The sequence below is a fragment of the Sciurus vulgaris genome (assembly GCF_902686455.1).
Source record: "Sciurus vulgaris genome assembly, chromosome: 7".
Lineage (NCBI taxonomy): Eukaryota > Metazoa > Chordata > Mammalia > Rodentia > Sciuridae > Sciurus > Sciurus vulgaris.
This window is the reverse complement of record NC_136467.1, coordinates 115,900,146-115,912,640: the sequence shown is the minus strand read 5'-3', so window position 1 is coordinate 115,912,640 and position 12,495 is coordinate 115,900,146. Positions and strand designations below refer to the sequence as shown.

The window sequence follows — 12,495 nt, the reverse complement described above, 5'->3', positions numbered from 1 at the left end:
TTCTTTCGCTTTTCCGACATGCTTTCGGTTTTTCCCCACTCACAATGATGGTGTCTGGGTTCGTTGTATAAAACTACCTTAATGAAGTTGAAGGAAGATCCTTCCATCACTTTTCATCACTGATTTTAACATGTGTGGGTGATGAATTTTCTTCAAGACTTTTTTCCTGTCTCATGAGATTTTGTCCTTCATTCCATTGATGTGGTGAATTACTTTTTCTGACTTGCCTATGTGGAATCATCCTTACATCACAGGATTGAAACCAATTTGACCCTGCTGTAATATCTCTTTATTGTCTTGTTGATTTTGATCTGCTAATATCTTACTAAGGAATTTTGTATCTATGTTCATCAGGGATCTTGCTCTGCTGTATTCTTCCCTTGATGTGTCTTTATCTGGTTCAAGTATCAGGGTGATACCGGCTTCACAGAATGAACTGGGAACTGCTCACCCACCCCCTTTCAGTTTATGGAATAATTTGAGAAGCATTGGCTTTCATGGTTCACAGGCATGATGGGATTCAGGTAGAATCCACCTTGTCCAGGGCTATTCCTCTGTGGAAGGTTTTTTCATTACTGCTTCAGTATCATTGCTTCTTATGGGTCCATTCCATTTCCACATTCATTTGGGTAGGTCATGTATGTTTAGAAACTCAACTGCTTTTTGATTTTCCAAATTAGGGGATGAGAAGTTTTCCAATTATTTCATAATGATTGTCAGGATTTCTGTGATATCTGTGAGGATATCTCCTGTTTCAGTTCTGATTTTATGAATTTGGGCTTTCTCTTTCTTTTGGTTAGTGTGGCTGAGGATTGATAGATAAGTCTTGTTTATCATTTCAAAGATCCAATGCCTTCCTCATTGATGCTTCATACTTTTACAAATTTATTCTCTACTTCATGAGTTTCAGCTCTGATCTTCAGTATTTCTGCCTTCTGTAGGTTTTGGATTCATCATTCAGTTGTGTAATGGGAATCTTTCTATTTTCTTAGGAAGGTCCTCATGGCTGTGACTTTCCTTTCCCAATGGCCTTCATAGAATCCAGCAGATTCTAATGTGCTGCATCTCTGTCTGGATTGTAAGAATTTTAACACTTTTCCCCTGAATTTTTTCTATGACCCATTGATCAGTCAAAACTCTCTTACTCAATCCAGATGGTTTTATATCATTTCTTTCGTTTTTTTCCTTCTCAAGATTTCTAATTTCATTTTATTGTGATCTCTTAAGACACAAAGAATTTCATAGAATTTTACCTATTTACTAAGACTTCATTGTGCCTTTAAATATGTATTTTGCGAATCACTGAAGCAACAGATAAGAAGAAAATGAATTCAGATCTTTTTGGATGAATGATCTGTGAATATCTGTTAGGTTTATCTGATTTATAATATCTATCAGGTCTGAAGAGTTTGACTGGTAAAACTCACATTTTTAAAGAAGAATACAAAGGGAGAGGAGGTGAAAGGGAGTAGGGGAGAAGAAGGATATGGAAGCACTGGCCATGGGTGGCCCTCTCTGCTTCATAATCCTGGCAACTGAGCACAGGTCACTGGTCATGCCTTGAGAAGGACCCTGTGTCTGTGGTTCTGTCCACACACCTGAACCAGTCAGTACCTCTCAGCATCCTCCTAGCCACTGTCCTCACCTCCAGGGATGGTACTCTACACAAGTCAGAGAGCTGGGTGTAACACATGCCCATCCTCTTCTCCCTCCTCTCACATCAGGGAAGGGTAAGTAGTGGCCACACACACAGGACTAAGAACAGGACAGTGGTATTGCAACACGTTGAATTCGGGACGTCCTGCCTCAGGGTGACTTGACTAAGGTGAAACTGATGTGAACCATTTATTCAACTACCTGTTTTGTATCCAAAGCCAGAAGCTACTTTATTTGGGTCTCTGAATGTGAGATCTGAGTTGGTTAGAGCAAGTGGGCTGATCTCCAAGGGATTCAAGGAGCAGTCCTTGTCCTAACTCAGGGTCAGCCTTCCTCAAATGAAAGTCATGGACATAGGCGTTGAGGTAAATGCAATCTGCCCAAGTCAGTCCCAGCCTCCAGGAGCCTCCTACAAAAAGTTTCTGGCACATCCTCCTCCTTCAAGGACACCATGAAGGTTGCAAGTGTGCATAGGTGTCTGGAATCTTCAGAAAATTCTGGCCAATGTTGGTTAAGTGGTGAGGAGACACACAGCTAGATCTGCAAGTGTGCCCCCAGTCACACTGCCAGTGGACAGGTCAGTGGGTCCTGGGGTCAGAGGTAGCTGTAGGGTGACAAAGTGGACCAGCCAAGCATCTCAGGTTGTTAGAGTAGGGACCCTTTACCACTGTTACCGCACAAGGGGAAGCTGTGAAGACACTCCAACCACCGAGGGGAACAGGGTGAATGCCAAGCCTGACCTTAGGCCAATATCTCCTGGACTCTCAGTGACCCCAGGAAAACTCGTGGCCTCACATATTCATCACAGTGAGACTTGCCCTGATTCCCACACTCCCCTATCCCTGAGTCCAGGGTCCATTTAGGCCACAATAAAACTCCAGATACAATGGCTCCTGATATGGGAAACTGTTTATTATTAGAGAAGGCCCACAAAAGAAGGCAGAATGCAGAGAGGAAGGACACAGGGCCCCTACAATGTGGGCCCAAGGGAGGATGGGAGTGCAGGGGTCAGGGGGCAGACTAGGCAGCAGTGGCGAAGCCCACCCTGTTGTTGGCCATGTCAAAGATGGAATAGTAGGACCTGAGGAAGACGTCCCCAAGAATCCAAAAGGGCTGGCCACCCTCCAAGGACAGGTCAATGGATTCCAGTCCCACGGAGCAGTAGCCATCCTCCTGCTCAACACACAAAGGCAGCGCTCATTCATTTGGCCACAGTTGGCCAGGGCACTGCTCGGCCCTGAGCCCTGGGTCACGGGCACACTTACGGAGATAAGCAGGGAAAGAATGCCCCTGAGGGCTCCTAAATTAGTTGATTATCCAAGGTGGGCTGCTGGGAAGGTTTCTCAAATTGCTCAACTCAGGCTGCATGGGCCTGTCCCGATGGCGGGAAACTCTTCTTCCCACAGGCCCCCTGCACCTGAAGTGCAGCGGGTCAACGTGATCACCAAGACTCGGAGGCTGGTCAACTTGGATTCAGCCTTCCCTTCCCCCTCATCATCTGTCATCCCGGGATCAGCTGTTTAACCTCTCTGAACCTCCAAGGTTTCATTCCTCAAACACAATGAGAATCTCCCTCATCAAAGGCTGCGACATCGTGAGGGATAGCCTCGGCCCCTAGGCCCCGGCTACACAGTGGCTAGCCCTAGACACAGCCCCTTGCCGCTAATTAAGATACCCAGTGATCATGGGGGACGCTCTTCTAGTGGGGATCATCCGAAGTGGCTCGAGGAATGGCACAGGGCCAGGGGAGCGCTTCTCTGCACCTGGTCCTCCCCCAGGCACTCAGCCCCAGGTAGCAGGACTTACGTTGAGGATGTAGGAGGAGGGCTTCAGAGGGAACTGCACACCGTTGATGACGAAGGTGAAGGTGGGCAGGTTCTGGACGTCAGCACAGTTCACGAAAAACTGCAGAGCACAACAGACCCAGGTCCTCATTTCCCTCCCAAGAGCACCTGCTGTGAGCTGCTGAGCACCCAGGCCCACGTGAGCCCCGGGCCTGCTTCTGGACCAGAGGGCACAGCTCAGGACAGGTGCTGTGTAGACGCCTCCTGGGTCCCACATGTGCAGTTAGAGTGGGTGACATGTGGGGAGACCTGCGAATGTTCCACATCAAGGACACTCCTCCTGCCTGCCTGGCCCTTCTGAGAGATGGGACACTGCCTTTTTCCTGTGGATTCCTTTAAACACCTGCAGCCATGTACACAGGAAAAGTGGACCTGGATTCCTCACTTATGGGGAGGGCTCATTGGGTGACCCTATCCTTCAACAGGACACATGGGAGCCAGGGAGCAAGGCTGATGGAGTAGAGAGAGTTGTGTCCTGAAGGGTTGTCCCTTGTTACTCACTTCTTGGCACCACATTGCAGTCACATTACTTTAACCTGAAAACCCAGCCAGTGTTTCATCTGATTTGCTGAGTGGACTGCAGCACAGAAGGAGTTCTTGCCTGGCAGTAACCTCCCACATCCCTCAGCACCTGAGACATGGCTCTGCATTAACCGGCCTCCAGCCCTGTGCTGTCCAGGAGCCCTGGTGTCGGGGTCCCCACTTTCAGTACCTTGGGCAACAGAAGCATGGAGCCCATGCTAGTTCTGTGTCCCAGGGAAAACTACAAATGGCTCTATACTGTACTCTCCTGGATAGGGGACATCCGTGTCACACCTACCTGTCCATACTCATCCTCCTGGGCCCCAATGGTCTGTAGAAGGGCACTCAGGTGCTTCTTGGGCACAACAAGCAGAGAGGTTCCTGTGTCCACCATGGCCTGGCAGCCCTGGGAGCACCAGCCAGAAGCCTCCTCCCCAACATAGAACCTGAATGGCAAGAAGAAGGCAGCCTGAACCAGCCAGGTCAGGGTGGCCAGGGGAGATCTTCCCAGCACTGAGGAGCGGGCACACCCAATGCAGATGAGGGCCCCACAGACACCAGTGCAGCTAGTCCCCTGCCTCACAGTCTCTGAGTCAACACTAGGACACCTAAGGGGCCCTGGAATCTATGCCTAAAAACTTCAAGGAAGTTTCCAGAAGCACTGAAAACCAGGGCCACCACATTTCATAAAGGCTGTGGAAAAATTTGTCCATGAGTTTGGTCCCATGCACCTCAGTTTCTAATCTGAGGGGTCCTGTGGGAGTTAGGGACAAGAGCTTCTCCACTGTGCGGAATTCCAGATGTGCCCACGCCTACCCTCTCCAGAGCCAGTTTGGATGCCTCTGCAAAGGCCACCGGTGACTCTGGGTAAGAGCAGGACCCAGGCGTCCTCTGTCCCAGACCCCAGCAGAGCCTGGATGTGTGAGCCGTGGATCCAGGAAGTCCACTCCAAGAAAGTCCCAGGGACCCCCACCCCACACTCACTCCTCGATGCCGATCTGCCAGTAGAGCTCCCGGGTGACAGGGGCCCAGGAGATCTCCCCTGTGTACAGGTTGTCGTCCACGCCCCCGAAGATCACCGCTCCACCGTCCTCGGAGCCCTCTTGGCTGCAGGACACACAGGAAAGGGGAAGTGAGGGAGTGACCAAGAACAAGGTGTCCATGCTGAGCAGTCACCTTCACAGGGAAACAGGGCCTTCCCTGGATTCAGAGGGGAGTTCCCTGAGGACAGGACACTGTGTCCCCACAGAATCCGGAATGATGCACCCCACAACATACTATTCAAGGGCAACTTTACCTTTGTGGCCTGCAAACCACACACACTGGGCAGTCATCTACTTATGATTTCATGACATGTGGGACCCTGTCACCAGGAGCCCCACCCAAACCCAACATGTTCTTTTTCTGCTGGAAGTGGACAAGGTCAGGGCTTGGTGGAGGGGATGGCAAAGAAGGCCAGGATTCTTCCAGAGCCTCCTCTTAGCAGTAGCAGAAGGGGGCACTCCTGGGGTTACACATAGAGTGTAAACCTGAAAAAGGTCCCAAGTGTGAGTAACAGGGTCATACTGCTGCCAACTAGTTGAGGACACCAAGCCACAACAAGAAGATGGAAATGGCTCTAGACAGTACAGGGGAAGAATGCTGGACAGGAAGAGAGAAAAGTCAGGTCCAGGAAACTGATGACCTGGCCTGCTAGTTGGGAGGGAGGAAAACTGGTTAGGTGCCAGACGAGGGCCTAGACAGGAAGATTCCAGGCTACCTAGAGACACACGGAGGAGAGGGGACAGCAGGTCAGCATATGGAGAGAAGCACAGGCCAGGCAGTGGGCTCTCAGGACCCAGAGCAGGAGGCAGGCCCAAGACCTGGGGTAACAGAGCAGCAACACACAAAAGAAAGTTCAGGATGTAGAGGTGGGGACCATCCTGGCCAAGAAGAGCAAAGGGACGTCCAAGTGGACAGGGCAGGAGCAGGAGAGCAGGAGAGTCAAAGGCTCTGGGACAGGTGAGGCCCAGCCGCCCACTGCTGGGAAGCCTCCATGCCCCCCAGCACTGGACCTTAGGTGTCCAGGTCTTGGGACATGGCAGGAAGTAGGGACCCACAAGGCTGTCTCTCACTTGCTGAGGTAGACGCTGAAGATGGGGCTGGACAGGGCGTCCACCCGCAGCATGCCCTGCAAGGCTGTGGTGGCACCCCCCATGGACAGGGCAGGGTAGGCCAGGCCCATGATGCCATCAAACTGCGCATAGACAAAATTCGTCCCCGGCTCTTTCTCACTCAGGCCGAACTCCTGGTTGGGGACCTGGATGCTCTCCACCTGTGGGGTGGAGGACAAGGTGGAGGGGAGGTGACACCCCTGACTGCCTCCATGTCCTCCAGCCCCATGTCCCGGAAACCCCTCCGTGGTCCTTGTCCTTCCTCCTCTGGACTCTCCCCACTTCCCACAGGTCTCCCTGAGCCGCCTTCTCTTCTGAGCAGCTTCCTTGGCTGTCGCCACCATGCCCAGACCTCCGCATCCAGGTGTCCAGCTCCCACTGCAGAGCACCACGATTGTCTGGTGCAGGAGGCTGCCCGGGCCTGGCCCAGGAGGGCCCAGGAGACTGAGGGAGTCACACCGAAGTGCCTGCCCTCTCAGCCCTCATCCAGGGTGGGGGCGGGCAGAGCACTCACAGTCAGGGTGTCGTAGCCAAAGAAGCCAGTGAGGCTGCCACTGCCGTACTGCAGGGAGAAGGTCTGCCCGTTGGTGGAGAAGGTGGAGGACTGGCTGGGGTTGAAGCGAGGGTGTGTGGCTGCGGGAGGAGCGGGGAGGCCCCAGCTGAGATGACGGCTGCCTGGCTCTCAGGCTCCTCAGCCGCACCCCAGCCTGTCCCTCTGCCTTGTCATCCACCCTGAGGTTCCAGGTCACACCTGGGTTGCCAAGGCAGGGGTTAACAGCCTTGGCCCCTGGCTCCTACTACCTGGAAGCCATTGGCCCCAAAGCCCAGGTTTTACAGATACCTTGGATGCCTGGATGATGACCTGCATGAGGCAGGGCACCCCATATGCACCTCAGTCTCTTCCCAGCACAACCTGGCACAGAGCCCAGTGAGAACTGCTCATCCAGTGAGGGGGGTGTGGGGTCCTGAGAGGAACCCAGCCCCATCCACCCAGGAGTTGGGCATACTGGAAGTGGAGTGGCATGGGTGAGCCCCAGGAGGGTCCCCATGCACCAGAGATATCTGCCACAAGGCTTTGGCAAGAACCAGGGCAGCTAGGAAATGCTGATCTCTGTCTCCCAAAGGACTCCGGGACAGGGACCAGATCCAGCAAAGCTCTGTCCAGGCCCTGGGAGACACTCAGGGAGAACTCAGTGAATGGCAGAGTGGAGTGGGAGGCCTGCAGGGGAAGTTGTCTCCAGGAGGGGACTAGCAGTCCCTGAGCCAGCAAGAGGGAGGATGGGTGACCTGGAGGGGTGAGGTGGGGCAGAGAGTAAGGGGTGCCTCCTGACCATGGGCAAGGCAGAGTCCGCCCGAGGGCAGGGCCAGCCTCCTCCCTCTGGCTAGTGGAGGCCTGGACCCTGCACAAGTCCCTGGTCCTCTGCAGGAGTGAGCAGCCCTCCCTGCCTGCATCCCTCAGATGCCAGTGCCCGGCCTGCCCACGGCCCTCCCTGGCCAGCCCAGCACTCACTGCAGGCCAGGCTCTGGCAGTAGACGGAGGGCACCCACAGGTTGGAGGAGCCGGTGTCAAACAGGACCAGGAAGTTCTGGGGTGGAGTCCCGATGCTGATCTCACCAAAGTAGGCAGCCTGGGGAGCCATGGGCAGGCTGGTAGCAAGAGAGGGATCCCGGCCCCAGGCTTCTCCTGGCACACCAGGAGGCACAGCCCAGCCCTGGGGTGGCACCACGATCCAGGCCCCAAATCCACAGGCCTCAGGGCCTGTCTGCCCAGGGCAGCCACATGGTCTCTGTGGGTCAGCTGCCAGGTCCCCAGGGGACCCTCCCCATGCTCTGCCCAGTGGGCCACTCACAGTGGGGACCCCCAGGCTGCCAGCACTGGCAGAAGGGAGTGGCCTCAGGGTAGGTGCACAGGGACACCCCTGGGCAGCAGGAACAGGGACACCTGGCAGCACCAGCACTCACATCCATGTAGGTCATGGGCTCATAGAGCACGCTGAAGTCGCTGAAGCGGTACTTCTGAGCCGGGTCGTGCTTGTGGGTCCTCAGGAACTCCTCCAGCAAGCCCTTTTCCCTCATGGTCTGACGCATCGTCTTCAGCTTCTTCAGGGGTACCCTAGGGAGGCTGAGTGTCAGGGCTGGGCCTCCTCCTCCCACCTTCCAGTCTCCTTTCTTCTCTCCCCGCTGTTCCCCGCCCTCTCTCTTCTATTTCCTCTTCTGTCTTCCCCTCTCTCTTTCTTCCATACCTCACTCAGCACCTGCTCCAAGATTCGGGGAATAAGGGATTTCCCCCAGTGCCTGCCCTCACCCCATCTCAGGGTCCTTCTCCTGCCCTGGGCCTCTGCTCTCAACCAGCCTGCAAATTCTACCCAGGAGGGGAGAGGTACTTGGACACTGGGGAAGTACACTTCCCAGGACTTCTGGTTATATTTGTTCTTGTCATTGTTTAAGGTCCAGGTCTGCGTTATGACTCAGTGGGACTTGCCTTCCTTTTGCCTGGCCTGGGTGCCATCCTCAGAACCAGGAAAATGGGACAATGAAATAGATCTCAGGGTCAGCAAAACTCACCCCAAAGAGAGTCCCTTCCTGGGTGCACTCTGGCACCTGGGACTGCCCGTAGGACCCACCAGGGAGCCAGGGAACAGCAATCGCCCCTAGTATTTTCCATGCAGAGTTCACTGCCTGAGTGGATATAAAGCTGCATACAGGAAAGGCCCACTGCACCCTTCCCCGTGACACAGCAGGCAGAGTGGCAGGCTGGGGTCCTGCTGTCCCCTGAGCCAGCCCACCTGCTCCACCCTGATTTTCACCACCTCCTCTTCTAGAGATTGACAGGTATTGGTGTTTGTGCTAATGTGATTTGGGCATCTGCTGGTGAATTGGGGTCTTCAGGAAACTTCTAGGAGGGTTGCCTTACTCCTTCTATGGAGAGGATGGTTCTGTCTGAAGGAAGAAACCACACGCTCCTTGCAGGGGCCTGCGAGGGCACAGTCCCCCTACTCTGTCTCAGGACCACCTCCTCTGCTCAGTCGGGGAGGATGGTGCCTCTCCCTTCCCTAGAAGCCCCTGAGGCCAGGCTCCTCTGCTCCCCGCCGAGCCCTGCCCAGCACCAGCAAGGGCAGCCTTCCCTGGTCCCAGCAGGGATTCCAGCTTGCACACAGCTGCTGTCCCCTGACTCGGCTGCTCCTGCAGGCCTCCAGGCTTCCCTGAGTGACCTGCACCGACAGCCAGGCCCACACTCACTTGACAGGTGAAGCTGATGCCTCCAGGACCTGGAGGCAGACCAAGGCCACCACCATCCACTTCATGATGCCGACTGCCAGCTGGGCACTGAGGGAGCGCCACTCGGACCTCCTCGGTCACACTGCACTGGAGACTCAGCACTCCTCCTTTATACTCCCTGCATGTGGCCGAGTCCCTGCCTCCCTGCCCTGGCAAGCATGACCCCAAGCCAGGTGTCCCGGGACACCGTGCGGCACTGTTTCTGTGCTTTCCCCTGGACCATGGCCACAGCGGACTTCTCAACTTGTTGACCTCTTAACTCAACACCAGAGGCCAGGAGGTCCGGGCGATAAGGGAGAACAAAGTCCCGTAAGACGCGGTGGCAAAGCCTGCTCCTCCTCCAGGAACCACAGGCTCTGTGGGCATTTGGGGGTGAGGGCCAGAACGAGGCGGACACAGAGAGACGGGCACAGGGTCCCTTGGCAGCTTGCTCAGCAGCAGCAGCAGCCTTGACCTGGGGGAAGCCATGCTTCTTTGTCATGGGCACTGTCCCGTCACTGCAGGCAGGTCCACAGCATCCCTGGTGCTGCCCACTAGGTGCCAGGAGCAGCCCCCGAGCTGTAACAATCAGGAAAGTCTCCAGGGCTTGCTGAACGTCCCCTGGAGGGATGACATCATTGAGAACTGTGGGCTGAAGTGACGCCCTGAGGTGGGACTCAGGTCCTGGTCCACACGACCCCAATCTCTTACCGGAGGGATCAGGGATGTGTGGGGTTCCCGAGTCAGTAGCTCACGTGGGATTGTGACATGTGGGATCCAGGTAGTCCTGGTGCTGGGCTGGGGCTGGAGGCCTGTGGTTGGGGTCACTGTGATTTGGGGTGCTTCAGAGGCTTTCAAGGTCCACAGGGTGTTTGGGATATATTCGTCCTACCTCAATTCATGCCTGTCGGGAACATTCCTCAGGCTTCTCTGACAGCAGTCACTGGCACCATGGTCTAAGTCAGCCAAACATTCTGGACAGAGAAACCGAGGTCATGGTAAAGACTCGCCACGGAAGAAGGTCTTTGCAGCTGTTGAGGCTGAGTTTGAGCTGAGGCGAGGCCTCGTTCTGACGTGCATCCCATAGAGCTGTGATGTGAGCTCGCCCGCACTGCCTTGCCTCATGCTGTGTGCTGGAGCTTGCCATTCCCCCAGTCCTTGGTCTCAGACCTGTCACTGGGCAGAATTGCTTGGGCATGCTTGATGTGTTCACACTACCTGGACCCTCGACGTACAGTTCACCTATAGGCTGACTGTTATACTTTAATGAGAGTGTTAACATTTTGGATAATGTGCCTATATATGTCCTGTACAACCCTAAATAAAATTGGATCCGTGCCTTCAGAGCTCGATCTCTGAAGCCTGGGTAAGCCCGCCGGGTAAGCCTAGGTGGGGTAGGCGTGGTTCGTCCTCACCCTCAGCGAACCCGTCTCTGAACATCTCCACATGCCCAGGATACACTCGCAGGATAAGCCACCTGGGCAGTGGCCGCCACTCTGGCAGCAGAGTGCAGTGGAGCCTGGAGCAGGCAAGACCACAGGGCCACTCCTGTCCTTGTCCCCTTCTTCATTTCGTCTCTCTCCACCCCTTACAACTCTGCCCTGACCTCGGCTCCTGAAGGCCTCTGTGCCCCTGGCCTTCAGGTGAGCTCTGGCCTGCCCCATCTCTGGCCCCTAGGTCTGGGTATCCTGTCCCTCTCTCCATCATCCACAGTCCTGCACCCATCCCCGCAACTCCCCATCCCCCTCACCACCACCTCCCCCACTTCCCATCTACAAGCTTCCCAAGGCCTGAGGTGACCTCAACCGGGACTGCTAACCTGCCTCAGAAAACTCTCCATATTGGGGTGACTGGAAAAAGTCCCCATGCCAGCACCTTCTCTGCCACCTTGTACCCTGCACTCAGGGCTCCAAACAGATTTATCATGCCCATGGGCCCAGGCAGAAGGTCAGGATCACACCTGCCAACCAAAGAAACATCTGGCCAGCAGGGGATTTTCCACTCGGCCACCACCTCCCACTGCCCAGCCAGAGCTCTGGATCCTCCCCTGGCCCCATGACGGGGCAGACAGAGAACGGACTGGGGTCTGCTCAGCCCATCCCAGAGAGGGGGGTCCCTGCTTGATGGTGGTCCCAACTCAGGCCTCCTTCTCCTACAGTCCCCTCAGCCCTGTGAGACTCTGCAGTAGAAGACAGGGTAGGGAGCACGTTTCCAGAGATGGGCATCGTCAGTTCTGGAAGAGGAGGTCAGAGGCCATTGATCCTCGGATTCTTGCCATGTTGTGGGGCGCAACTGAAGAACAGACCGACCACCACTGCGAAGTCCAACTTTGAGTCTTTATCAGCCAGCCGGCTGACTGTCTCACACAATGCCCAAAAGGGCCATTCGGAGAACGGCCCCGAGTGTGGGTTGCAGGGGTTTTATACCATCAGTCAGTCCATCAATCACAAGTGCCTGTTGCTATGATTTAAACCACACACTAACATCTGAGATCTAAAATCATAAGCAGAAGGGGAAGTGGGTCAAAAGGACCTCAGTTGGGTACAAGTTAAAGAATGGTTACTAACATCTAGACAATCATTACTGACATGGTACATTCTCCAAGAAAAGTAGGACCCAACAAGAGAACAATTTTTTATTATATAAGAATTGCCACTTTGTGTTGCCACACAAGTTAGGCTAAGAAGCTGTTGATGGGTACAGAGACAGGTGTCCCCACAGGAGAAGCCTTTGCTACAGGACATGGAGTCTCGGGGTAAAATGGAGTCTGCTCAGTCGTTGCCCATTTAGCCTGGACTATAACATTTCCATGGAGTCAAATATGTCAACCCGTCACAGCCAGATCCATGGAAACCCTAATCCTGTGAGGCCTGCTAGACTCCCAGCATGGCTTCCAGGGACCCTGCCTTCACTGGTGGGAAGTCCGGAGTCTGGCCATTGTCAGGCTAGCCTTCCACGATCCCCAGTCACTCCACATCCATTCCAAGTGTCCCTGGCCTTCAACATGAGGACAGGCATCCCTGCTCAGCTGCCAGGCCCTGAGGGTCTGCACTGCCTGCCTA

The 12,495-nt window shown here is 54.6% G+C and overlaps 1 protein-coding gene across 2 annotated transcripts; it reads right to left on the bottom strand.

The window, feature by feature from the left end:
* Positions 1–2,570: 2,570 nt before the first annotated feature.
* On the bottom strand, positions 2,571–9,492 carry LOC306665147 (gastricsin-like). 2 transcript variants are annotated; one of them, XM_079146420.1, is made up of 9 exons: positions 9,416–9,492; positions 8,138–8,288; positions 7,686–7,803; positions 6,690–6,808; positions 6,137–6,336; positions 5,007–5,129; positions 4,321–4,468; positions 3,463–3,561; positions 2,571–2,829 (listed from the first exon to the last, which is right to left on the bottom strand). In XM_079146420.1, exons 1-9 carry the CDS (start codon positions 9,478–9,480, stop codon positions 2,677–2,679), a joined length of 1,176 nt encoding a protein of 391 aa, XP_079002546.1. In that variant the 5' UTR covers positions 9,481–9,492; the 3' UTR covers positions 2,571–2,676. The 2 variants fall into 2 exon arrangements, with proteins under 2 accessions (XP_079002546.1, XP_079002547.1); XM_079146421.1 differs by lacking the exon at positions 9,416–9,492 and having other exon boundaries at positions 7,686–7,822; positions 8,138–8,247.
* Positions 9,493–12,495: the final 3,003 nt, after the last annotated feature.